Source organism: Oncorhynchus keta, chromosome 37, assembly GCF_023373465.1.
Source record: "Oncorhynchus keta strain PuntledgeMale-10-30-2019 chromosome 37, Oket_V2, whole genome shotgun sequence".
NCBI lineage: Eukaryota > Metazoa > Chordata > Actinopteri > Salmoniformes > Salmonidae > Oncorhynchus > Oncorhynchus keta.
The window spans coordinates 8,067,588-8,091,677 of NC_068457.1; the positions used below are offsets into that span (position 1 = coordinate 8,067,588).

Here is a 24,090-nt window from a genome sequence, read left to right on the forward strand (position 1 = left end):
CGTACTGGGAGCGGTGCGTACTGGGAGCGGTGCGTACTGGGAGCGGTGCGTACTGGGAGCGGTGCGCACCGGGAGGGAGGAAGGAGCGGTGCGTACCGGGAAGGAGCGGTGCGTACCGGGAGGGAGCGGTGCGTACCGGGAGGGAGCGGTGCGTACCGGGAGGGAGCGGTGCGTACCGGGAGGGAGCGGTGTCAGGTGCAGGAGAGCAGAGTGTTGTGAACAGGCACACACTTTATTGAGGCAGGAGAAGCCAGCAGATGGACGCCACTGCGTCGAAACCTCCAGCCAATATGCAAACATGAAAAATGCGCAAAACCGCCTCCCGGGTGGCGCAGTGGTGAAGGGCGCAGTACTGCAGCGCCAGCTGTGCGATCAGAGACTCTGGGTTCGTACCCAGGCTCTGCCGTAACCGGCAGCGACCGGGAGGTCCGTGAGGTGACGCACAATTGGATATCCTTGTCTCATCGCGCACCAGCGACTCCTGTGGCGGGCCGGGCGCAGTGCGCGCTAACCAGGGTTGCCAGACAAAACAAATGGATCAATGAGAAAATGGAGCGGCAATGGCTAGAAAGCCTGTGACGTCGATCCTTCGTACGCCGCCCGAACAAGGAGAGGGGCCCGAACAAGGAGAGGGGCCCGAACAAGGAGAGGAGCCCCGAACAAGGAGAGGGGCCCGAACAAGGAGAGGGGCCCGAACAAGGAGAGGGGCCCGAACAAGGAGAGGGGCCCGAACAAGGAGAGGAGCCCGAACAAGGAGAGGAGCCCGAACAAGGAGAGGGGCCCGAACAAGGAGAGGGGCCCGAACAAGGAGAGGGGCCCGAACAAGGAGAGGGGCCCGAACAAGGAGAGGGGCCCGAACAAGGAGAGGGGCCCGAACAAGGAGAGGGGCCCGAACAAGGAGAGGGGCCCGAACAAGGAGAGGGGCCCGAACAAGGAGAGGGGCCCGAACAAGGAGAGGAGCCCGAACAAGGAGAGGGGCCCGAACAAGGAGAGGGGCCCGAACAAGGAGAGGGGCCCGAACAAGGAGAGGGGCCCGAACAAGGAGAGGGGCCCGAACAAGGAGAGGGGCCCGACTTCGGCGGAAGTCGTGACACCAAAGCATTTGAAACATATTGAAGATGAGAATAGTTTGGCTCTAAGTGAGGAGGTATTGAAGCTGTTGTATTGGGGCTGTTTTATAAAATATACAAACGTTTCTTAAATTTGCCTGAAATATATCCCAGTTATCAAGGCCAGGAGAGTTAGCTGCTCTGTTGATGCTGTTCCGATGATACTGTGGGAATGACTGGGAATTAGTTTCAGATTCCTGTTGGGAATGTGTGTTGACATGAGTCATGTCCCTATCCCATGAAGTGTCTTCCTGATGAAGGGAGGAAGGAGGGAAGGAGGGAGAGATGGAAAGAAGGAGGGAGGAACCTGCCAAACATGAACAATAGAGTCCTCTGTGTGCCCATATCTATCTCTGCTATTCATCACGCTTTCACACACACACACACAAACACACACCAGTAGGGTTGTAAACACAGCTGGAGTGTGGAAGAGGTGTGTGTGTGTGTGTGTGTGTGTGTGTGTGTGTGTGTGTGTGTGTGTGTGTGTGTGTGTGTGTGTGTGTGTGTGTGTGTGTGTGTGTGTGTGTGTGTGTGTGTGTGTGTGCTTGAGTTTGTTTATGTTTGTCAATGGGATAAGGTAGGAATATAATACTCATACTCAAAATGTAAACGTGAACTCTGACCCAGATGTGTATGTTAAAGCCACTGTGGACTGTAGAGAGGGGGAGAATAATCTGTTTTTTTTATTTTAATTTCTTTGGGGCCGCAGTCTGTCTGTTTCAGCTTTGGGTGACGGTGGGGGGCATACAATGTCTGTGAAGCGATTATTTGAGGAAATGGATTTAGAATTAAATTAAAAACTCAAACAGCTGGAAATTCCACCCCCTCCCCCACACACACCACCGCTGACCTTAGAGCTGTCTGTCTGGACTGGAGATCAATTTTGAACAAGGGATGTGTGTTTAGGAGAATGGGGTCACAGTAATATACATATATATAATATACATCTAGTAATATACATACAGTATGCGCATACCAGACATAGGTTCAAATAGATGGGCAGGGTTTGTACATTTTTAGATGATTCTATTGGTTCATACACACGCACAGGTCTGGTACACACACACACACACACACACACACACACCCTAAACCTCATAGAAACCGGTCATAATACTTATTCTAACCGCCTCTTTCAATGCCCTCTCAGTGGACGTTATCTGGATCCATTCAAGCTCGAACGTCCCCTGTCTGTATGTATGTTCCCTGACGGTTAATCCAACAATGGTGGCGTGCAGACAGACACGCGGAGTTGGAGTTATAGCCTGGCCCCTCAGCCCTTACAGATCCTTTAAGTGTTTAAACCGGGGAACACGATGGGGGGGCATGGCAATGAAAGGACATTTGCCCTCCTGATTGTCATTTAACAGTTAGTTTCTATCTAAACTAACGGGCTGGTTATGGGAATGTCGGAGTGTGTGTGTGTGTGTGTGGGGGGGGCGATGTGTGTGTGTGTGTGTGCGTGCAAGTCACACTGGTGATACGTCGTCCAGATTTGGCTTTGGTGGTGTATCGTCAGGTATGAGTCAACTACAGTATGAGTAAAGGGATTGAGACTTGTGTTTGCAGGTTGTGTTTGTTTGTGAATCTGTGCATGTCTGCGTCTGTATTTATTGATGTGCACACGTGTGTGTGTGAGGATGTGTGTGTGTGAGGATGTGTGTGTGTGTGTGTGAGCAGTGGGGAGCAGGGTGCCGACACACGGAAACAGCAGCTGGAGGTCTCTAGTCACTGTTCCGCAGTGAGTGACAGAAGGTTGGAAACATTAGCAGTTCTCATAAAGCGGATCTGAAGAATCACGCAAGTAGCACCAGGGCCTTATTCATTAGTACACACCGCGGCAAACAGAAAATAAGCTATTCTTATTGTTAAAGCTCAGTTGGCTCCCTCCCCGTTTCAGCCAGTTTGCCTCAGTTTGGTTCCTAGTAAACTACACCCCATGTCTATGATGTTGACTGAAATGGCATCATAGCATAGAGTTCCATTGGTGCCAAATTACTGTTCCTCTTCCTCTGTGTGTGACTGGCAGTGTGTAACATGTGTGACTGGCAGCGTGTTGTTGGAACATGTGTGACTGGCAGCGTGTTGTTGGAACATGTGTGACTGGCAGCGTGTTTTTGGAACATGTGTGACTGGCAGCGTGTTGTTGGAACATGTGTGACTGGCAGCGTGTTGTTGGAACATGTGTGACTGGCAGCGTGTTGTTGGAACGTGTGTGACTGGCAGCGTGTTGTTGGAACGTGTGTGACTGGCAGCGTGTTGTTGGAACGTGTGTGACTGGCAGCGTGTTGTTGGAACGTGTGTGACTGGCAGCGTGTTGTTGGAACGTGTGTGACTGGCAGCGTGTTGTTGGAACGTGTGTGACTGGCAGCGTGTTGTTGGAACATGTGTGACTTATTAAATAGGCATCATGCTTGACACAGCTCTCTCACACTCACGCGCACAGGAGCGGTATATCAGCAGCACTCTGACACACACTCACACACACGCGCACACGTATACATACATACACACACAAACGCATGCATTCACATTCACACACATGCACACACACACATTGTGCCTGACTGGGGGGATTCACGTTAGCCCAAATAATAAACAGACATGGTGTGTGTCGCGGAAATGCATTGTCTAACTGTGCTAAATCTGCCACTCTGTAACCTGGGAGAAAAACAGCCCACGCTGCAGTTACAGCCTGTTACTCTCAGTCACACACACTCACACTCACACATATATACACACACACAAACACACACACACTCATACATATACACACTCATAGACACACACACACACTCATACATATACACACTCATAGACACACACACACACACACACTCACACACAGACACGCACACACACATAGACACACACATATACACACACGCACTCACACATATACACACACACACATAGACACACACACACACACAAACATATACGCAGGCATGTTTACACGCTCAAGCACATAGACACACACACACACATACGCATGTAGACACACATACACCTAACACACACACACACACTCACCCACACACTAACCCACGCACACACTTGCAGTGTGATGAGAGAGAAATGAGGGAAGTGGGGCAGAGTGGGAGGCATTGACAAAAACAAATGTTTGAGGGGGTGGGAGACCATTTCAAAGGAGTGCTGTACCTCAGCATACACACACACACACACACACACACACACACACACACACACACACACACACACACACACACACACACACACACACACACACACACACACACACACACACACACACACACACACACACACACACACACACACACACACACACACACACACACACACACACACACACACACACTCCTCAGCCCTGCTGGCCTCCTCTTCAAGCCACTAGTGGAGAGCAGCCAGTTGGAACCAATTCCTACTGTCAACATCTTCATACGGAGCGAGAAAAGGAGGGCAGGGGGAGGGAGGGAGGAGGGGGGGGATGGATGGAAAGAGAGACAGAGAGAATAATGTCTTGTGCAGAGCTTGGCCACATCTCCCTGTGGTGCCATCAGCTTCAAGGGAAACACAGCAGAGATGGCAGCGGTGTGCCAAAAGCACCGGGACAGGGGGAGAGACAGGGAGAGGGAGGGACAGGGAGAGAGACAGGGAGAGGGAGGGACAGGGAGAGAGACAGGGAGAGGGAGGGACAGGGAGAGAGGGAGGGACAGGGAGAGAGACAGGGAGAGGGAGGGACAGGGAGAGAGGGAGGGAGAGGGAGACAGGGAGAGGGAGAGACAGGGAGAGGGAGGGACAGGGAGAGAGGGAGGGACAGGGGGAGGGACAGGGAGAGGGAGGGACAGGGAGAGAGGGAGGGACAGGGGGAGAGACAGGGAGAGGGAGGGACAGGGAGAGGGAGAGGGAGAGGGGAGAGGGAGGGGGGGAGAGGGGGGGAGGGACAGGGAGGGAGAGAGAGAGGGAGGGAGAGGGAGGGACAGGGAGAGAGTGAGAGAGAGAGAGAGAGAGAGAGAGAGAGAGAGAGAGAGAGAGAGAGACAGGGAGAGAGAGAGAGAGAGAGAGAGAGAGAGAGAGAGAGAGAGAGACAGGGAGAGAGCGGGAGGGAGAGAGAGAGGGAGGGACAGAGAGAGAGCGAGAGAGAGACAGGGAGAGAGCGGGAGGGAGAGACAGGGAGGGACAGGGAGAGGGAGGGACAGGGAGAGAAGGCAAATAGATCATCTCAGGATGAGTAGAGCTTCTCTGTCTACGGTAGGTCTCCAGTTGTTACTCTCTGTTTTCTCTCCATCTTGTTTTCATCAGTGAGACTCAGCCTAGTCTGACACGATCTCCTTCCACTACTCTGCACACATTCACACACTCAGACACACTCCCTCTCTTTCGCGGTGACCCCATTCTTCCCCGGAGGGTCATCAATAGTTAAATATCCATGGTGCCTCTGTCCCGCCGGTGTCCATCCGCTCCAGGCATTTGACCGGCACATAAATGTGGGTGTGTATATGTGTGTGAACTGGTGCAGGAGGGCTAGGGTAGCGTGGGTTAAGATTTTTGTTGGGGGGGGGTTCATTATCATTTCATGACCTGCCACATGAGGAGACAACATGACAATGTTAATTATTTATCCCTCTTTGTCCCGTGTGTTGAGTAAGGGCGGAGCTAGACTGGTTACCCCCCCCATTCCCTCCCGTCGTCAGGCAGATTACAAAGTTCGCCCAGACAACTGGCTGAATGACACCGATAATCTGCTATGGCAGCAGTGGCACAATCATACCCATACCATCACATACAATAACACAATCATGTCATTTGCATGAACACACACATGATGTCCATACAGCGTACACATGCTCTTACATGAACTCATAGACACTCCTATATACACATATATCCAAGCATCAACTCTTACCCACACACACACACACCGTTTTATGACCCTTCACCTGTTTCCAGCAAATGTCCAGGTGTCTAAATGAGCTGAATGACCTTTGACCCTGCTGATAGGGTTATTGAGGTCAGGGGTTAGGGTTCAGGGTGTGACTAGAGAGAGGAAGAGGAAACAGAGGGGACGGGGGATGTCTGCAGCACGACTCTCCTTCTCCTATCTCCTACCCCCTTTGCTCTCTCTCTCTCTTTCTCCCTCTCTCTCTCTCTCGCTCTCTCTCTCTTTCTCCCTCTCTCTCTCTTTCTCACTCCTCTCTTTCTCTCTCTCTCTTTCTCACTCCTCTCTTTCTCCCCTCTCTCTCTCTCTCTCTCTCTCTCTCTCTCTCACTCTCTCTCTCGCTCTCTCTCTCACTCCTCTCTCTCTCGCTCTCTCTCTCACTCCTCTCTCTTTCTTACTCCTCTCTCTCTTTCTCTCTCTCTCTCTCTCTCTCTCTCTCACTCCTCTCTCTCTCGCTCTCTCTCTCTCTCTTTCTTACTCCTCTCTCTCTTTCCCTCTCTCCCTCTCTCTCTCTCTCTCTCTCTCTCTCTCTCTCTCTCTCTCTCTCTCTCTCTCTCTCTCTCTCTCTCTCTCTTTCTCCCTCTCTCTCTCTTATCCTTCTTTATTTTCTAAAAACCCTCATTCCCCCCCCCCACACAAAAAAAAGGTATGTTGAATGTGCCTGACATCACAAAATGAAGTTTCCTTGTGGAGAAAAGGAAGTTCTAAAATGTAGCTTTAAGTCTAAGGACGAGTCTGTGTGGTGAACGGTGGTTTGGGCCGTTAAAAGATAAGTGACATTATCTCTACACCATCTGGCAGTAGGTGACAACTGTCTATGTTTACTTCTGGGGGACAGTTTGTGGTTTGGACTCATGGAGGTTAGGTTAACACACAGACACACACATCTGTGTGAACATGCATGCACACACACACACACACAACAACACACACACACACACACACACACACACACACACACACACACACACACACACACACACACACACACACACACACACACACACACACACACACACACACACACACACACACTGTGCACAGGGCCAAACAAAATACCGGGGGACAGAGTGGCCTCCGACACAGGGAGAGGAAGACCGGAAGACATAGAGAGATTGAAAACACTGTAGCGAGGGTGAAAGTGAGGAAGAGAGAGTGAAGGAAAGGTTGGTAGAATGATTATAGCCTCAGACACATACAGAGGTGAGAAGAGATGAGACGGGAAAATATAATACAAATAGTCTGAGAGAAGGAAAGACGAGGAAGGATATGGAGAGTGAAAGAGAGAGAGGGAAAGACAAGGATATGGAGAGTGAAAGAGAGAGAGGGAAAGACAAGGAAGGATATGGAGAGTGAAAGAGAGAGAGGGGAAGACAAGGAAGGATATGGAGAGTGAAAGAGAGAGAGGGAAAGACAAGGAAGGATATGGAGAGTGAAAGAGAGAGAGGGAAAGACAAGGAAGGATATGGAGAGTGAAAGAGAGAGAGGGAAGGATATGGAGAGTGAAAGAGAGAGAGGGAAAGACAAGGAAGGATATGGAGAGTGAAAGAGAGAGAGGGAAAGACAAGGAAGGATATGGAGAGTGAAAGAGAGAGAGGGAAAGACAAGGAAGGATATGGAGAGTGAAAGAGAGAGAGGGAAAGACAAGGAAGGATATGGAGAGTGAAAGAGAGAGAGGGAAGGATATGGAGAGTGAAAGAGAGAGAGGGGAAGACAAGGAAGGATATGGAGAGTGAAAGAGAGAGAGGGAAAGACAAGGAAGGATATGGAGAGTGAAAGAGAGAGAGGGAAAGACAAGGAAGGATATGGAGAGTGAAAGAGAGAGAGGGAAAGACAAGGAAGGATATGGAGAGTGAAAGAGAGAGAGGGAAAGACAAGGAAGGATATGGAGAGTGAAAGAGAGAGAGGGAAAGACAGGGAAGGATATGGGGAGGGAAAGAGAGAGAGGGAAGGATATGGAGAGGGAAAGAGAGAGAGGGAAAGCAAGAGAATGGCCATAGACCCAGACTCAAAGGAGAAGAGCAAAAGAGACAGATTGAAAGCACATTCAATTATTTGACTATAGGCCTACATTGCGTATGACAATAGGCCTGCATTTCATGCAAAAACATTGCTTTAAATAAGCCTTATTAAACCTTTTAGCTCTGGCACCCTCTGTGGTCAGTTGGTGTAACGCCTGGCTGTCCATCTGGTGCATCTTGGGCCACAATACGTGTTTCTACAGTGTCTTTGTCCCAAATGGAAACCTATTGCCTTTGTTAGGGCCCTGGTCAAATGTAGTGCACTACATAGGAAATAGAGTCCCATTTGAAACACAGTCAGTGTCTGTTTTAACTGATTAAGCTTTTACCTGTGGTATCTGGAGTTGGACAGTCCAAACTTGTTCTAACTGTAAATGAACTGTTATAACTGTCACTCGGAGTGAGTGAGTGTGTGTGTGTGTGTGTGTGTGTGTGTGTGTGTGTGTGTGTGTGTGTGTGTGTGTGTGTGTGTGTGTGTGTGTGTGTGTGTGTGTGTGTGTGTGTGTGTGTGTGTGTTATCCCATGCCAGAGGACGGCCTTGTGGTTTCAGGCAATGAGGGGGAGATGGACAGAGGGTGGAGAGAAGGATGGGGGAGAGCGATGGAAAGAGTGAGTGAGAGACAGAAATAAGAGAGAGAGGTGTTTTGATGGGGTGGGGTTTGTGGACGACCTCCAGGCCAGATCGAGGGATCGGACATGAGATGGGTCAGACCGTCTCTCACCATTTGTTCCTCTCCTCCCACGAGCATGATCTGTCTGTTGTCTGTCTGTGTCCTTCCCGTGAACAGGAAGAGCCTCCTCTCCCATAGTCACATGTATCCTCTGACCTCTAACCTCTCTCCCTGAGGGGTCAAGAGAGGAAGGGAGGTGTGAAGGAGGGCGGCGGACGTTTGTGGGGCGGATGCCACAGGAAGCTGTCCTTGGTCCTGTCCTGCCCTCCTGCAGACACATCCTGTTACTTTTACAGAACACCCAATCCTGTCCGACCTTGCCCTGTCATGTCCCTAGAGCATTTCTGTCCACTGTTTAGTCCCCCCAGGGTGGTAGTGTGCGTGCGTGGTGTGGGAAGGGGAGTGTGGGTGTGTGTGTTCGTGCGTGTGTGTGTGTGTGTCTGCCCTTCCGAAACCCCTACCAGCCCTCACCTTTTGCCCCACAAACACAGACAGCTGGGTGGGTGTCATTGGATCTGTGTTTAGGTTGTCTGTGCTTAGCTGTGGCTCTGTGTGTGTGCAGCGAAGCGAGACTCACACTGCGGGCTATGGATGTGTGTGTGTGTGTGTGTGTGTGTGGCAGAGAGCGAGCGAGTGAGAGAGAGAGGGAGAGAACTGAAGATAGTATGTAGCTGAAACATTTACTCTGACTTGCTCGCACACTTCTTCACTTTTCCCAAGATGATTGTTTGCAATGTGAGGACATCATGCCCTCTTTTTGACAAGCACACCTCCTGGCTCCACACACCTGCAGCACACCGATTTAATTCCCATTTACATGTTGGTCATTTAGCAGGTGCTCTTATCCAGAGTGATTTACGGTCACGAGATCAAGTGCAGCAAGCATCTCCTTTCACCGTGCCACTCACTCACTCACTCACTCACTCACTCACTCACTCACTCACTCACTCACTCACTCACTCAGCCCCATCACGCCGGCTGATGCATAGGGGCAGCAACAGTCGTTGGACTTTGTGTGTGTGTGTGTGTGTGTGTGTGTGTGTGTGTGTGTGTGTGTGTGGTATAAAATGTGTGCGGTATCTTTCGGTTGGTGTAAAAGTCTAACCACATACCCCTCTCTGTGTGTTCCCCAGATGTTCCATGCTAACACAGACCCGTCTGAGGTGGTGTTGAACCGCGTACCCCAGCCGGTCCTGGCCCGCTTCGTACGCATCCGGCCTCAGAGCTGGAAGAACGGCATTGCCCTGCGCTTCGAACTCTACGGCTGTCAGATCATAGGTGTGTGTGTGTGTGAGAGCCACGGGAAAAGAGATGTTTCAGTTATTTGAGACATCCTTTACATTATGTCCTCTGTCCCACTGCACGTAAAAACAGAGTCTCTTTTTTTTTGGGGGGACAAAATGTGTTTCCGGCATCTTCTGCTCTTGTCAGTGAAGAAAAGTTTTTAAAAAATCCCCTTAGAAGAAACGCCAGCCAGTTTATGCATTAACTACGCAGTAACATGAGCGCCAACACACAGACACACAGAAGAACTCTCAACGTTAACCAGCGCATTAGTCTAATCAAAAGTTGAACTCCATTCTCAGCCAGCCAGCGCGTCTCCAATCCCTCCCTTCTCCGTATTCGTCTTTTCTCTCACTCTCTCTATCCTTCTACTATGTTTCTGCTCCCTTTCCTCCTCTCTCCCTCGTGATCATTCTTTTCTCACTTTCATTTTCTCTCTCATTCCATACTCTGTCCTTGCTTTTCCCTCTTTCTCTCCACCTACTCCAATTCTCTTGATCAACCTCCTTTCTCTACCTCTGAATAATTCTCTCTCTCTCCCCCCCCCCCCTCTTCCTCTCCTGCCCTTTCCACTGTTTTTGATGTTGGGATACCAACCTACTTTCTCTCAACCCCTCTACAATATCGCAGATGCAGTATGTCACAAGAAAGGGTCACAATCAATCATTCATGTCACTCTTGTTCACTTGTAAATCTTGAACTGTGATTCGCAGAGAGGGAGAGAGAGAGAGTAGCACTCATTAGCTAGTATTGCAAGTGGTGCTCACCGTTCAGGTACACACATACTCACGTGAAGACATGCACGATGACCTCACGTTGATACACACACACACATACATTTATGTTGCCATTTATCCATCATTTACATTCATTGCTAGTGCTGTGACATAACAGCATGAAACTTTGATCTGTGTGCTCTTAACCGTCAACCCTACTAATGCTCTCCTCTCTCTGTCTCACTCCGTCTCGTCTTGTCTCTGGTCTTCTCTCCTGTTTCTCCCTCGGTCTCTTCCTCGCTAATCTCCTCCGCCGACCGCTTTCTCTCTCTTCCCTTGACCAGTCTCCCTCTCTCTCTTTCCCTCGCTCTTTCTGCCCTCTCTCTCTCTCCTAGTTCCATCTCTCTCTCAGCTCCTGTAACCCCTCCCCCTTCTCTTCCTCCTTCTTTATGTGAGGGTTGAAATGTGATCGTTTTGTGTAATGTATGACATTGACCCAAAGAAAGAGGATTTTTTTTTTTCAATAAATCATTTCCGCCCCCCTCCCTTCCTCGTCCCTCTCCCTCCTCCTCTTCCTCCCCAACTTCAGATGCTCCGTGTTCTGAGATGCAGGGCCTCCTCTCTGGCCTGCTCCCCGACGCCCAGATCTCAGCCTCGTCGGCTCGAGACATGCTGTGGTCCCCTGGGAACGCCCGCCTGGTGGCCAGCCACTCGGGCTGGTTCCCCGGCCCCGCTCAGCCCCTGGCTGGGGAGGAGTGGCTCCAAGTGGACCTGGGTGTCCCCAGGATGGTCCGGGGGATCATTACCCAGGGGGCGAGGGGCGGAGAAGGGGCAAGCAGCACGGACAACAGGGCCTTTGTGAGGAAGTACCGCGTGGCGCACGGTCTAAACGGGAAGGACTGGGGGTACGTCATGGACAGCAAGACCAGCCTGCCCAAGGTGGGTGTGGAGGAGGGGGACATATGTAACGGTGGGGGTTGTGTGTGTGTGTGTGTGTGTCCGTCTAAAGTGTGATTCTATACTCCTTTCAATCATCTATATCAAGATTTCAATATTTCTGCTTTGTTTCGGTGTGTGTTGCAGATATTTGAGGGGAATACCCACTACGACACCCCTGAGCTGCGGCGCTTTGAGGAGACCCTGGCCCAGTTCATCAGGATCTATCCAGAGAGGTGGTCTCCTGCCGGGATCGGGATGAGAGTGGAAATACTGGGCTGTGACGTGCCAGGTAACACTTGAGCCCGCGGTTCTAACAATAACACTCCCGGCTTAGACACATGTACACTCGTCTCCCCTACCGGAGACCGGGGTTCAATCCCCGCTCCAAGCGTTCCAGCGGTTTCTCATCTCTGTCATTTCATAACTGTCAAAATACTCCACAAATATATATATTTTTTAAAGTGTGCTGGCGTGCGCATACCATATATCACCTGTGAGTCTACTGGATACACGATTTGGGGGTTGGATTGCAAGTGGAAGTGGAAAAGTGAGGGGAGACTTGGAAAGAGTGAAGGTTAAAGTTTCAAGGAGTAGAGAAAGGGTTGGACGGGTTCTGAGGAATCGGTCCCTAGGGTACCCCACACACACTGCTGGTATGGTCTGCTATCCAGATGTGAGGCAGTAGACACATCTGGCCTCTCACTGCCTTTCACCGGGCCGACACAGGACGCCTGAGTTACAGCACCAGACAGTGGGCTCAACACCTACACACACACACACACACACACACACACACACACACACACACACACACACACACACACACACACACACACACACACACACACACACACACACACACACACACACACACACACACACACACACACACACACACAGTACACACACACATCTCATCTCCCCTGAACTGGTTCTAGGCTCCTCTCTCTGTTCCCACCCTGAATAGAATGTTCAACACATCCGCATAAACACACACAGCAGACAATGGCTCCTAATGGCCCTACACAGAACCTCTGTGCTGAAGTCTCAACACCTACACACTGTAATGTGTGTGCACAAGGTACACAGCCCCGTTTGGTGGTGTAAGGATGATGTGGACCTCTTCATTTTCTATCCCACTCTTCTCTGACTCACTCACTACGCCATTAGAGAGGAGATACAAGGCCAGAACCCTCCATTAACACGGAACAAGAGGACACAAACACGCTCTCTCTCTCTCTCTCTCTCTGTCAGAATAACAGACTAGCGCCCCTCAGTACCACACCCAGGATTGGCCGACATGAAAGACTGACAAATGAGCTGCGTTCCTCCCCTCCCTACATCTCTCCTTGCTGTCCTCTGTCGCTCCCTCCTCACCCTATCCCTTTCTCCTGCTGCTGCCCCCAGTGAGGTCTACACGCAGGCGCTGGGATTCAAACCGGCAACCCTTCACCTTGAGGCTACACCTACCGCCGCCGTCCCGACGTTAAAACCCTGCCCCATGTAAAAAGGCATTGAGACCAGGTGAAAGCCCTGTGTTACTGCAATCTGTCACCGGAGTCTCTTTATTGGACACGCAGGAGATCCCAGAGAGTCGTTGAACGCCACACTGGTGTTCAACAGAGCATTGTGTTCACAGTGGGAGGGTTGGAGGGCCGTGCCTCGTAACACGGGAGGGTTGGAGGGCCGTGCCTCGTAACACGGGAGGGTTGGAGGGCCGTGCCTCGTAACACGGGAGGGTTGGAGGGCCGTGCCTCGTAACACGGGAGGGTTGGAGGGCCGTGCCTCGTAACACGGGAGGGTTGGAGGGCCGTGCCTCGTAACACGGGAGGGTTGGAGGGCCGTGCCTCGTAACACGGGAGGGTTGGAGGGCCGTGCCTCGTAACACGGGAGGGTTGGAGGGCCGTGCCTCGTAACACGGGAGGGTTGGAGGGCCGTGCCTCGTAACACGGGAGGGTTGGAGGGCCGTGCCTCGTAACACGGGAGGGTTGGAGGGCCGTGCCTCGTAACACAGGAGGGTTGGAGGGCCGTGCCTCGTAAACACAGGAGGGCTGGAGGGCCGTGCCTCGTAAACACAGGAGGATTGGAGGGCCATGCCTCGTAACACAGGAGGGTTGGAGGGCCGTGCCTCGTAACACAGGAGGATTGGAAGGTCGTGCCTCGTAACACAGGAGGATTGTAAAATCTTTAGTCACCCCTCCTTTTTGCTCCCATCGCCTCTCTTTCTCTCCTTTACCTCTCTGTCTCTCACTCGCTCTCCCTCTATCCTCCGTCTTCCTCTCGCCCCCAACCATCTCACTATCCTCTTTCTCTCTCCCTCTCACTGTTAAATCCCACACATGGCTCTGTTCTCTCTCCTCCTCTCTCTGTTCCCACCCTTAGGCCTAGTGCGTGGGTCTGTAAATGTTTTTGTTCTTCCTTCTTCCTCCACTCTCCTCTTCTGTTTCTCACCCCCCCCCCCCTCCCTCTCTGCTCTCTGCTGTCCATTCTTTGGTTTCATTTCTTACACACTGGTGCACACACATACACATCGAACACAAAACTCTGCCTGGGTAGCTCTCGTGTCTTCTTTCAAGATCAACTTCGGAGGTTTCTCTTAGGCTTTGTTTCGCAGTCTTCAAGGACATATTGGGTTCTATTTTAACCTTTTACCTCAGCGGGCTAAATCAGGGTCACGCAGTGTTTCTCGGTAGTCTTGAAGAAATCTACTTTGAAACAAAAGTATCCACCTCACACACATGGTTATGGGCTTAAACAACATCCCCCTGTAAAAGAAGACACCATGTCAGATATAGAGTTGAAATGTATTCGATTGACACTTTATAGACATCACAATAAATGCAAGTTTGACATTGAAACAGTATTCTTGGCATATTTAAAAAATAATAATGTTGATTAGTTATGAATAAATTATAGGTGTGACAGGGCTTGGCCACTCATTAGCCTATCAACACATTTCATAGCTTAATACTGCATGCTGTTGTCTCAGGTTATTGACGTCTTTGCATTGTCATCAACTCCAATTGGGCTGGGCGGCACGAAATATTCTCTTCCTCGTCCATTGTGGATTGAATAGCATAGGCTATACTAATGAGTAATGAGTAAAAAAATCTGGTGTTTACTCAATATGTTTGGAGTGTTGACAGGCAACATTGTTGTAATGAATAAAGGCCTTTACACATCGCACATCTAAAATAAAAAAATTACTACGCTCCTGTGAATTGTATCTGTGAGGCACGTTCTCAATAAGCAATGAAGAGCCTGGGCCTACCGTTGATATGGCGTTAAAGGACTGAATCATTTGAATATGTTTTTGGCGGAGTACGTCATTGGTAACAGGACAAGATGTACTCTTCTGGAATGGGGATGTATACCAGCCTATGTGAATAATGCAAAAAGCATGCTGACTAAGAGTGAAACATTTAGAACCCTTTTTTGGGGGCCAATGCATGGCCAAAGTGATGATGCATGGCCAGGGTAAGAAAGACACCAGACACATTGCTGTTGAACCAGCTTTCGTCATAGTAGGGTAAGGGTAGCCCAAAAAGGGAATGTGTTTTTAATCAAACGAAATCGAAAACAAGCTAACCTCTTTCAATGATGGGCATATAGCCTGCGTTTAGTTTTTTGTTTGTTTACGTTACGCACATCCAAAATAACAACAGGAGCTGGTTAAACTAACGTACAATAAATAGCCTACTGTACATCGATAAAGAAGGGGATGTCCGTTCACTGTTTTGCTGCTCCCAAACTTGATATTTTAATAAAGCTTTGGTGATTTAAGATGTATTGCAAAGTGAGGGAATGCATTAGGCAGAACAACAAAAAAACAGCCTTCATTGAGAGGAGGGAAGGCTAAAGTATACTACATACGAGGTTTACGGGCACAACAAGTACATCTCTCTTGTTCCGTGTGCATATGGGCACTGTACGTCACGGCTGAATAGGCTGCACTTCTGCTGTCAAAATCCGTGCCATAAACAACCGCGTTATTGCTATAAAAAAAACAGATTCTGGTCGGTCTTAAATATCCTCACGGGCGCAGGTTTTTAAGGACACGGCTAAAACATTGCCACCTCTCCCAACTCAGCACAAGCGAGTCCATATAAAACAGCTAAATGACCAATCCTGGCGCTAGGATTTGAAAATAGAAGAGCGCGGGCATTAACAGGACGAACTTGTAAAGGAGCGTGCGTTTGACAATTGCGCTGGTTTAATGCCTGCCGAAAATAGCGCCCATTGTCTTATTCCTTTTGATGATCCAGAGTGTGGGGAGGATGCTTAGGCTTTGCTGTGTTTGTGTCTCTGCACTCTTGTTTGCGCCAGCGTTTTCTCCCTTACCATGTGACGTGGGTGTCACAGGGGGTGGTGACCCACTCTTAGAACACTTAACCCTACATGTCCGGCAGTGAAGGGAAAACAACATGTTTTTCCAAGCATGCACAATGTCGTGTGTGTGTGTGTGTGTGTGTGTGTGTGTGTGTGTGTGTGTGTGTGTGTGTGTGTGTGTGTGTGTGTGTGTGTGTGTGTGTGTGTGTGTGTGTGTGTGTGTGTGTGTGTGTGTGTGTGTGTGTGTGTGTGTTTTACAGAGGCTCTTTACGTGATTGACTTCCTTTTTTTTTTTTTTTTTTTTTTTGCTCATATTTTGCTGAGTCATATTTTTTGGAGAGTGCTATGGCTGTTTTCCAGAAGAGAAGGAGCGAAATAGGGGGCTGGGGGAATTGAGAACTGTGAGAAAGGGGAAGGGTTGGAGCGCTGTTCAGCGTATTCTCTGTAACGTGACAGTTCCCCTGGTGCAGTTTGTATCACGCCTCTCAGAGTAGGACTTCTGATTTAGGATCGGTTTTTCGTTCACAATAAATGACACAACATAGATAAGAGCGCTGAGTAGATCCTGAAACAGCCGTCCTACTATAAGACACTTGATACATATAGGCCCTGTACTCCTTTCCGGTCTGAATTGCAGTGCTTCCTCGACTAACCGTGTACCAGTACCCCCTTTATATAGCCTTGCTATTGTTATTTTACTGCTACTGTTTAATTATTTGTTACTTTTATTTTATTTTTTACCTCTCTTTTTTTTTACTTAACACTTTTTTTTCTTAAACTTCTTAAAGCATTGTTGGTTAAGGGCTTGTAAGTACGCATTTCACTGTATGGTCTACACCTGTTGTATTCAGCACGTGACAAATCAAATTTGAATTGATTTGAAGGGTCTATTCCTGCATGAGGGTCCCTCTCCCTGCACGGGGAGGCCTTCTGATGCCTGAGGGGATCCTCTCCCTGCACGGTTAGACCTGCTTCTGCTGCACGAGGAGGCCCTCCTGCACGGGGAGGCCTTCTGCACAAGGAGAAAGGCACAGTGGTACTGTATAAGGGCCGGCCTCTCCGCCCAGCTCTGTTAGCTGCTTCCTCCTCTCCCCGAGGAGAGCCCTCGGGGAGAGGCAGGCAGGTCATAGCTCCTCGTCTCTCTCCCGTTACCCCTCCCAGTCTCTCTCCCGTTACACGCACACACAGACACACGCACACCCCTGTCACACCCCACAAAGGTCAAGCCGTTTACACTGTGACAAGGCCTGACCTTTGAAAGCACAGAGATGCAATTGCTTGGAGGAATGGCTTGTGCTATAAGGGGGATAAAATAACAGGATACACGGTCGTCGGATGTGAAAAAGGTTAGGGAGGAGTAGGGGGTTCATGTATTGCCGGTGGGGTCCCCATAGCTCCTTGGTGATTAAAATCTGATCGGCCAACTAATTGCCTCTGTACAGGGTGTGACATTACCGTTAGGCTAATGTCACGCAGTCAGAGACCTCAACAGCTGGGCACTGTTCTTTCATGTAGCGCTATCTAGTTGTGTTTTTCCACAGCGCCAGGCGTCCGGCTGTGTTCGTTTCATTCATTTCACCCGTATAAAAAAAAAATTCTCCCCTCGCAGTTGTGTCACGGTGAAATGTCAAAGGATCAATCATCTGTGGTGTCCATATTAGGACAGCCTCATTCCCAGCAGGACTAGTTTCACTCTCAGCGGGACTCGCTTTCAATCTGTCCTAATATGGACAACGTAATCAACTTCCCTCCATGTTTGTCGTCGAAGGTATGAATGCTTGGAATCTTTTGTTGTTGTTGCCATCTTGGATACACATTTTTACACATAAATGATCAGAAAGCACGAGTTGAATGTACAGTATATACTCTAAGGCAGTGGTTCCCAAGCTTTTGGAACAGATCCTGGAACAGAGTTTTCACACATTCCCATGATGCGATATATGGGGGCCATGGGGTGTATGATAATATGATTAGGACCTTGGTGAGACTGTGGTTGGAATGCAGAGATGACCCAAACCTTTCCCTCTGTCATTGCATGACGAAACCAGGGTCGTCCCATCTGGTCCCAATAACATGGCTACTTATTGCCGATAACATTCCTGATGCAGTCGGGAGGCCATGTGCTGCTGGAAGGAGTGTGTGTGTGTGTGTGATCATTCATTCCAAGGTTGAATGAGCCAGACCCATCCATCACCCATGGAGCCAGTGGTGTCTGGCCTGTCCCTCCAGGGCCCCAGCAGCCAGTCTGACTGGGCTGTGGGATGGAGGTGGAGACAGTGGAGACGGTCGAGACCCATGGAGGGAGGGAGATGCCTGGGCTAAGAGACACAACATGACTGGGCTATCACCACCTGGCTCAGCCTGTCACCTCAACTGGGGGGGGGAGGGAGGGAGGACAGGAGGGAGGGAGATGACCTCAGACTCTCATTTAGGCGTGTGGAGTGAGCACGAGTCTGTGAAATTGTATTCGTGGGCAAACTGTTGATTAGTCAGAAAGCTGTGGTCACATTCACGGAGCGGTGTTGTTTCTTTGAGTATGTCACATTGAGCATCTTGGATGTAACTGACAACACTTATGTGGTGTGTCTCCATAGAAACCAGCACTCTGGCCAACACAGCCTCTCCCACTTTGTCTGGTCCAATGGAGAGCAGCACTGCCCAGCGGGCGAGCAGAGGTGAGTGTCTGGAAGCATGTGGAAATGTTGCATATAGATCATTTATGTGTGTATGTACACTACCGTTCAAAAGTTCGGGGTCACTTAGATTTCCTTGTTAGATGTCCTTGTTTTTGAAAGAAAAGCACATTTTTTGTCCATTAAAATAACATCCAATTGATCAGAAATACAGTGTAGACATTGTCAATGTTGTAAATGACTATTGTAGCTGGAAATGGGCAGATTTGTTATGGAATATCTACATAGGCGTACAGAGGCCCATTATCGTCGACCATAACTCCTGTGTTCCAATGGCACGTTGTGTTAGCTAATCCAAGATTATCATTTTAAAAGGCTAATTGATCATTAGAAAACCCTTTTGCAATTATGTTAGCACAGCTGAGAACTGTTGTTCTGATTAAAGAACCAATAAAACTGTTCGCCTTTAGTTAGGCTAGTTAAGTATCTGGAGCATCATTTAGCCTTTTAAAATGATAAACTTGGATTAGTTGACACAACGTGCCATTGGAACACAGGAGTGACGGGCCTCTGTACGCCTATGTAGATATTCCAGCTATAATAGTCATTTACAACATTAACAATGTCTCCACTGTATTTCTGATCAATATGATGTTATTTTAATGGGCAAACATTTTTGCTTTTCTTTCAAAAACAAGGACATTTCTAAGTGACCCCAAACATTTGAACGGTAGTGTATGTTATTGTAGAATGTTTGATGATTGATGTCTCTCTCTCTCTCTCTCTCTCTCTCTCTCTCTCTCTCTCTCTCTGTCTTTCTCTCTCTCTCCCTGTCTCTGTCTCTGTCTCTGTCTCTCTCTCTCTCTCTCTCTCTCTGTCTTTCTCTTTCTCTCTCTCTCTCTCTCTCTTTCTCTCTTTCTCTCTCTCTCTCTTTCTCTGTCCCTCTCCCACCCTTTCTCTCCAGGAGCTAGCTCCTCCCCTCCATCCATGGGTGGTGTGTGTGACTTTGATCAGGGTCTGTGTGGCTGGACTCATGACCCCAGCACCTCGCTCCATTGGTCCCTCCACAACAGCTCCAAAGCCCCAGCCCAGGGCCCCGGCCTGAACCTCACTCTGCCCCCCACCGGTAAGTCTCCCTGAGCATAGCACAGCGAGCTTCCCCACCTAAGTCAGAGTTGGCAATGGTGGTTCACCACAACCATGTTCAGAAGGCAAGAAAGAGGTTAGATCGCCACTTGGGCTAATTTAGCTTGATATACAGTAAAGTCCTTGTTTAGTGTTTGTGAACATGTGGAGGTACAACAACTCTGTTTGAGCCTCAGCCGAGGCAAATTTTATAAACACACACAACCGCACAGACGTACACACACACACACACACACACACACTTATAATGTGTAACTCCTCCAGTCTGCTCTCTGGGACTGTGCTTACAACTCTGTGATGCTAACGGATCGTTCCGGGAGCGTTCTGGACAGGACAAAGTTAAGAACCCATAGCACTTATTAACTACAGAGGCAAGAGATTCCAGAGGAAAAAACCAGGAAAACCATTATTCCCAGCCGCACATTCTTGCCCCTCGATTACCTTGCAGGCAAATCTCTAGCTTTCTAAGTAGACTTCCATGTACTTAGAGCAATTATTAAGTTCCCTTTATACATACCCCCAGATCAAAAAAAGAGTGAAGCTTTTGGCATATTAATTAAAGATATGAGCAGTTTGGAGTTTTTCTTTGAGGTTTCCTTACACTGACTGTGCTATAAATGGCATCCTATCTGCTATATGGTGCACTACTATTGACCAGGTCCCGATGAGACGGCCCTATGGGTCCTGGTCAAAAGTAGTGCACTATAATAGGGAATAGGGGGCCATTCGGGACTCAGCCACTGGGGGTTAAAGGGATTGTTATCCTGACCTTGTTTTAAAATTCATTGGATTTGATATATTTCGAATAGGGCCCATGAAATATTTAACGAGCTGCAAGCTGTGAAGAATTGACGGCAGAGCTTCAGGACCTGCTCGCGCTCAAAGTGGTTGGGAATCTCTGTCACCTGGGCTTTAGATCGGGGAATCCCTGGGTATGTAGGTCGAAGATTGTAGCCTAATCATCATTAGCCTAAGAGAGAGGCTCACTCGCACTCTCTCGCTCTCTCTCTCCCCTTTCTCCCCTCTCTCCCTCTCTCTCCCATTCTCCCTCTCTCTCCCATTCTCCCTCTCTCTCCCATTTTCTCTCTCTCTCTCTCTCTCTCTCTCTCTCTCCCTTCCTTTATCTCTCTCGTGACCCAGAAAACCCAGACCCAGTAACCTCTTGATCTCTCTCCCTTTTAAAATGTGAAAACATAACAGCTTGGAGAACATGCGCCGTAGCATATCAACGTGTGGTGCTGGCGGCGTCCATAACGAGGCCTGTGTTTGTAGATTGAGTTCTCCTTGTCTTCGCTCGCTGCAGGAGACTGCTGAGAAAATTGATTAATAATGCTGTTGCATCATATCACGAGAACGCACCCCTCTCGATTATGAGCTGTCTGCTGAACAAGCTGCGGAACACTGGGGGGGGGGTTCTCGCTGGGTTCACCCGAGGTGTAGGGAGATGGGGGTTCTCCGCGAACACATTAAGATCAGTTTGATAAAGTGGGGATGTTTTCCGTGTGGCGAAGACCCACACATGCACACACGCAGATGTACGGACGCATACACACACACACGCGCGCGCACACACACTCATACACACAGTCACACACACACAGTCACACACACACAGATAGAAACACAGTGATAGACAGTGCCGTATGGTGCTGAATGGGAGGGCTCCTTACACACACTGTGGTGTTTGGAAGGGCCAAGGGAGACCCTGTCACACACGCTGTCTGGTGTGACACACACACTAGAGAGCAGAGGGGGGCTGTCATCGTGGATGAAGCTTTCTTCCCCCTCCACAGATACTACTGTGTGATCTGCTAGACAGACTATTAGGGTGGCTACGCACACATGCACATACTGTACTGCACAGTATAATACACACTTGACTGTAGTAAGCTTTCTCTCCCTCTCACATACAACTCAAATTTCAGTCGTCTCCCAGATTCAAGTTAGGCACACATTGTAGGCTGTACATTTCCTTGACAAAGTGTTCAATTCATAATAAGCGAGTGATCTGAATTTACATTGCGGATGCTGATATCTGTCCTTATGCCGGTAGTCTAATTAGTTCCCTCCACGACAGCACATTCTTTTACGACGCACATTTAGCTACAGCCATAGCATGGACACAAAAGCACAATACTGAATTTAGTTGCCATTAAATCAAACTTTTATTTTTCTGCAGAAAATAGTCACTCTTGTGGTTCTACAGCTTCTCATGCTGTGATCCACACATCAAAGTCTCTGTGTTGGACTGAGTCTTTAAGCTGTGAGAAAGACCCTCCATGTTAGTGGGGGAAAAATGGCCCTTGGAGTCCCTCACGTTTACATCCTCCTCCTCTTGGGGTCGTAGTCCTGGTGAATGCTGCTGTTCCTCATATCGTCACCATCTCTCCTAGCGGAGGCTGCTGATTGGTTGTTGGAGACTGCTGTCTGGCTCGTGGCTGTCTGGCTAGTGGATGATTGTTTAGTGGTTGTCTGGCTCGTTGGCCCAAACATAGCGGAATTCTGCTGGCTGGATGACCAAAATGTAGCAGCTGCTGATTGGTTGGGCCAGACTGTGTTCTTGGTAGTGGCTGCTGATTGGCTGGGCCAGACTGTTGCCTGGCCTTTAGCTGCTGATTGGCTGGGCCAGACTGTTGCCTGGCCTTTAGCTGCTGATTGGCTGGGCCAGACTGTTGCCTGGCCTTTAGCTGCTGATTGTCTGGGCCAGACTGTTGCCTGCCAAGTGGCTAGTGCTTGGCTGTTGTCTTTCACCTCCACAACAACATTGACATCCATTGGCTCCACATCCTGATGACAATGCACTTGATTGTTGTTGTTGGTCTGGGGCCCCTCTTTCCAGTCCATAAAATGATCCTGGTCTTGTCCATAGCTGGAGTTTGGCTGGAAGGTGGCAGGGGCTGAGTTTGGCTGGAACTGGCATGCAGGTGGGGTATTCAAAAATCGACGTTGCCATTGTCCCTGCAATGAATCGATCAATAAATCAGATTGTACTTCTAAAGCCCTTTTTACATCAGCATTTGTCTCAAAGTGTTTTTGAGAAACCCGCCCTAGACCCAGGGCTCTGGTCAAAAGTATTTCACTAGCTATATAGGGAATAAGTTGCCATTTCAGACTACTCAATATAATCTTGGCCAAACAAACCTGGTTCTGGTTGGCAGCCACTCCAGGCACGGGAGATCCTCCTGTCATCTGTGTGATTAGCCATGAGGCGAGAACGTCCTTAGGAACCATCCTCAACACTAACCAGGTGAACTGGTCCAACGGGAAGGGATGGAAAGGCCCAAACTGGCTCAGATATTGGAGATAGTCCATTATTGAAAGAACTTGTTGTAATTTTAGTTTTATTAAATTGTTCAAGAGCAGATAGCAATGTGATAGGCAACGCTTTTCAAGGGCCTTAAATGATGTGGCTGACTTCTAGAACCTTGCTTCAACAGGTGTTCGGATGACATCACAGCTGCATCACAATCGAGGTCAATGACTATGACATTGTGCACTGTGCTCATCGAGTTCCGTTTCTATGGTCTCGCTTCAAACTAGACCGCAATAAAGGCCCATTCCTTAATAAAAATGTGTTTTCTATGAAATAAATCAAATAAATGTTTTCTATGAAGCTGAGGGAGGGAACTGGAGAAATGTAATCACTAAACAATTTTGTAGATGGAGCTATACATGCAAGGACTGAAAGTCCATGGGGTCAAAATTATCGTTTTAATCATATTTTGAAAATAGACACCTGTTGGGGACATAACAGGGGACATAACATATACTATTTATGTATATATTTCATCATTCATGTCAGTTTAATATACAACGGTTTATACATGAACATTCAGTTGGAATATGGTGATGCCAATATCCATCACTATGTTGTGCCTAGTGCCTCTTGGACAATATTCACACACGTGATGATTTTCATCTCTAGTTCCCTCACCTAACTGCTCTATCACACACTGCGATAAAGCACAGGTGATTTTGTCAGGATTGTGTTGATGCTGGTCCATCGGCCATTTAACTCTACTCTACCCCCCCCCCCCCGTCAGGGTACCAAGTCCACATCCAATTTACTAACTAAACATATTCTATAAACTACTTGACTGTGTTTAACACAGTGCTATTGTCTAATGGGTCTACCGGAATACCAATGTGAATACCAGTCTACCTGAATACCTATGGGAATACCAGTCTACCTGAATACCTGTGGGAATACCAGTCTACCTGAATACCTATGGGAATACCAGTCTACCTGAATACCAATGGGAATACCAGTCTACCTGAATACCTATGGGAATACCAGTCTACCTGAATACCTATGGGAATA

General features: G+C 48.8%; 1 protein-coding gene across 2 annotated transcripts in view; it reads left to right on the forward strand.

The window, feature by feature from the left end:
• Positions 1–24,090, forward strand: part of LOC118369970 (neuropilin-2-like) — a 67,799-nt gene that overhangs the window by 33,260 nt on the left and 10,449 nt on the right. For both annotated transcript variants that reach the window (XM_052499049.1, XM_052499050.1), the window contains exons 8-12: positions 9,856–10,000; positions 11,312–11,661; positions 11,806–11,950; positions 18,585–18,665; positions 19,588–19,749. In XM_052499049.1, the coding sequence (XP_052355009.1) occupies positions 9,856–10,000; positions 11,312–11,661; positions 11,806–11,950; positions 18,585–18,665; positions 19,588–19,749 (883 nt within the window). The remainder of the gene's footprint in view (positions 1–9,855; positions 10,001–11,311; positions 11,662–11,805; positions 11,951–18,584; positions 18,666–19,587; positions 19,750–24,090) is intronic.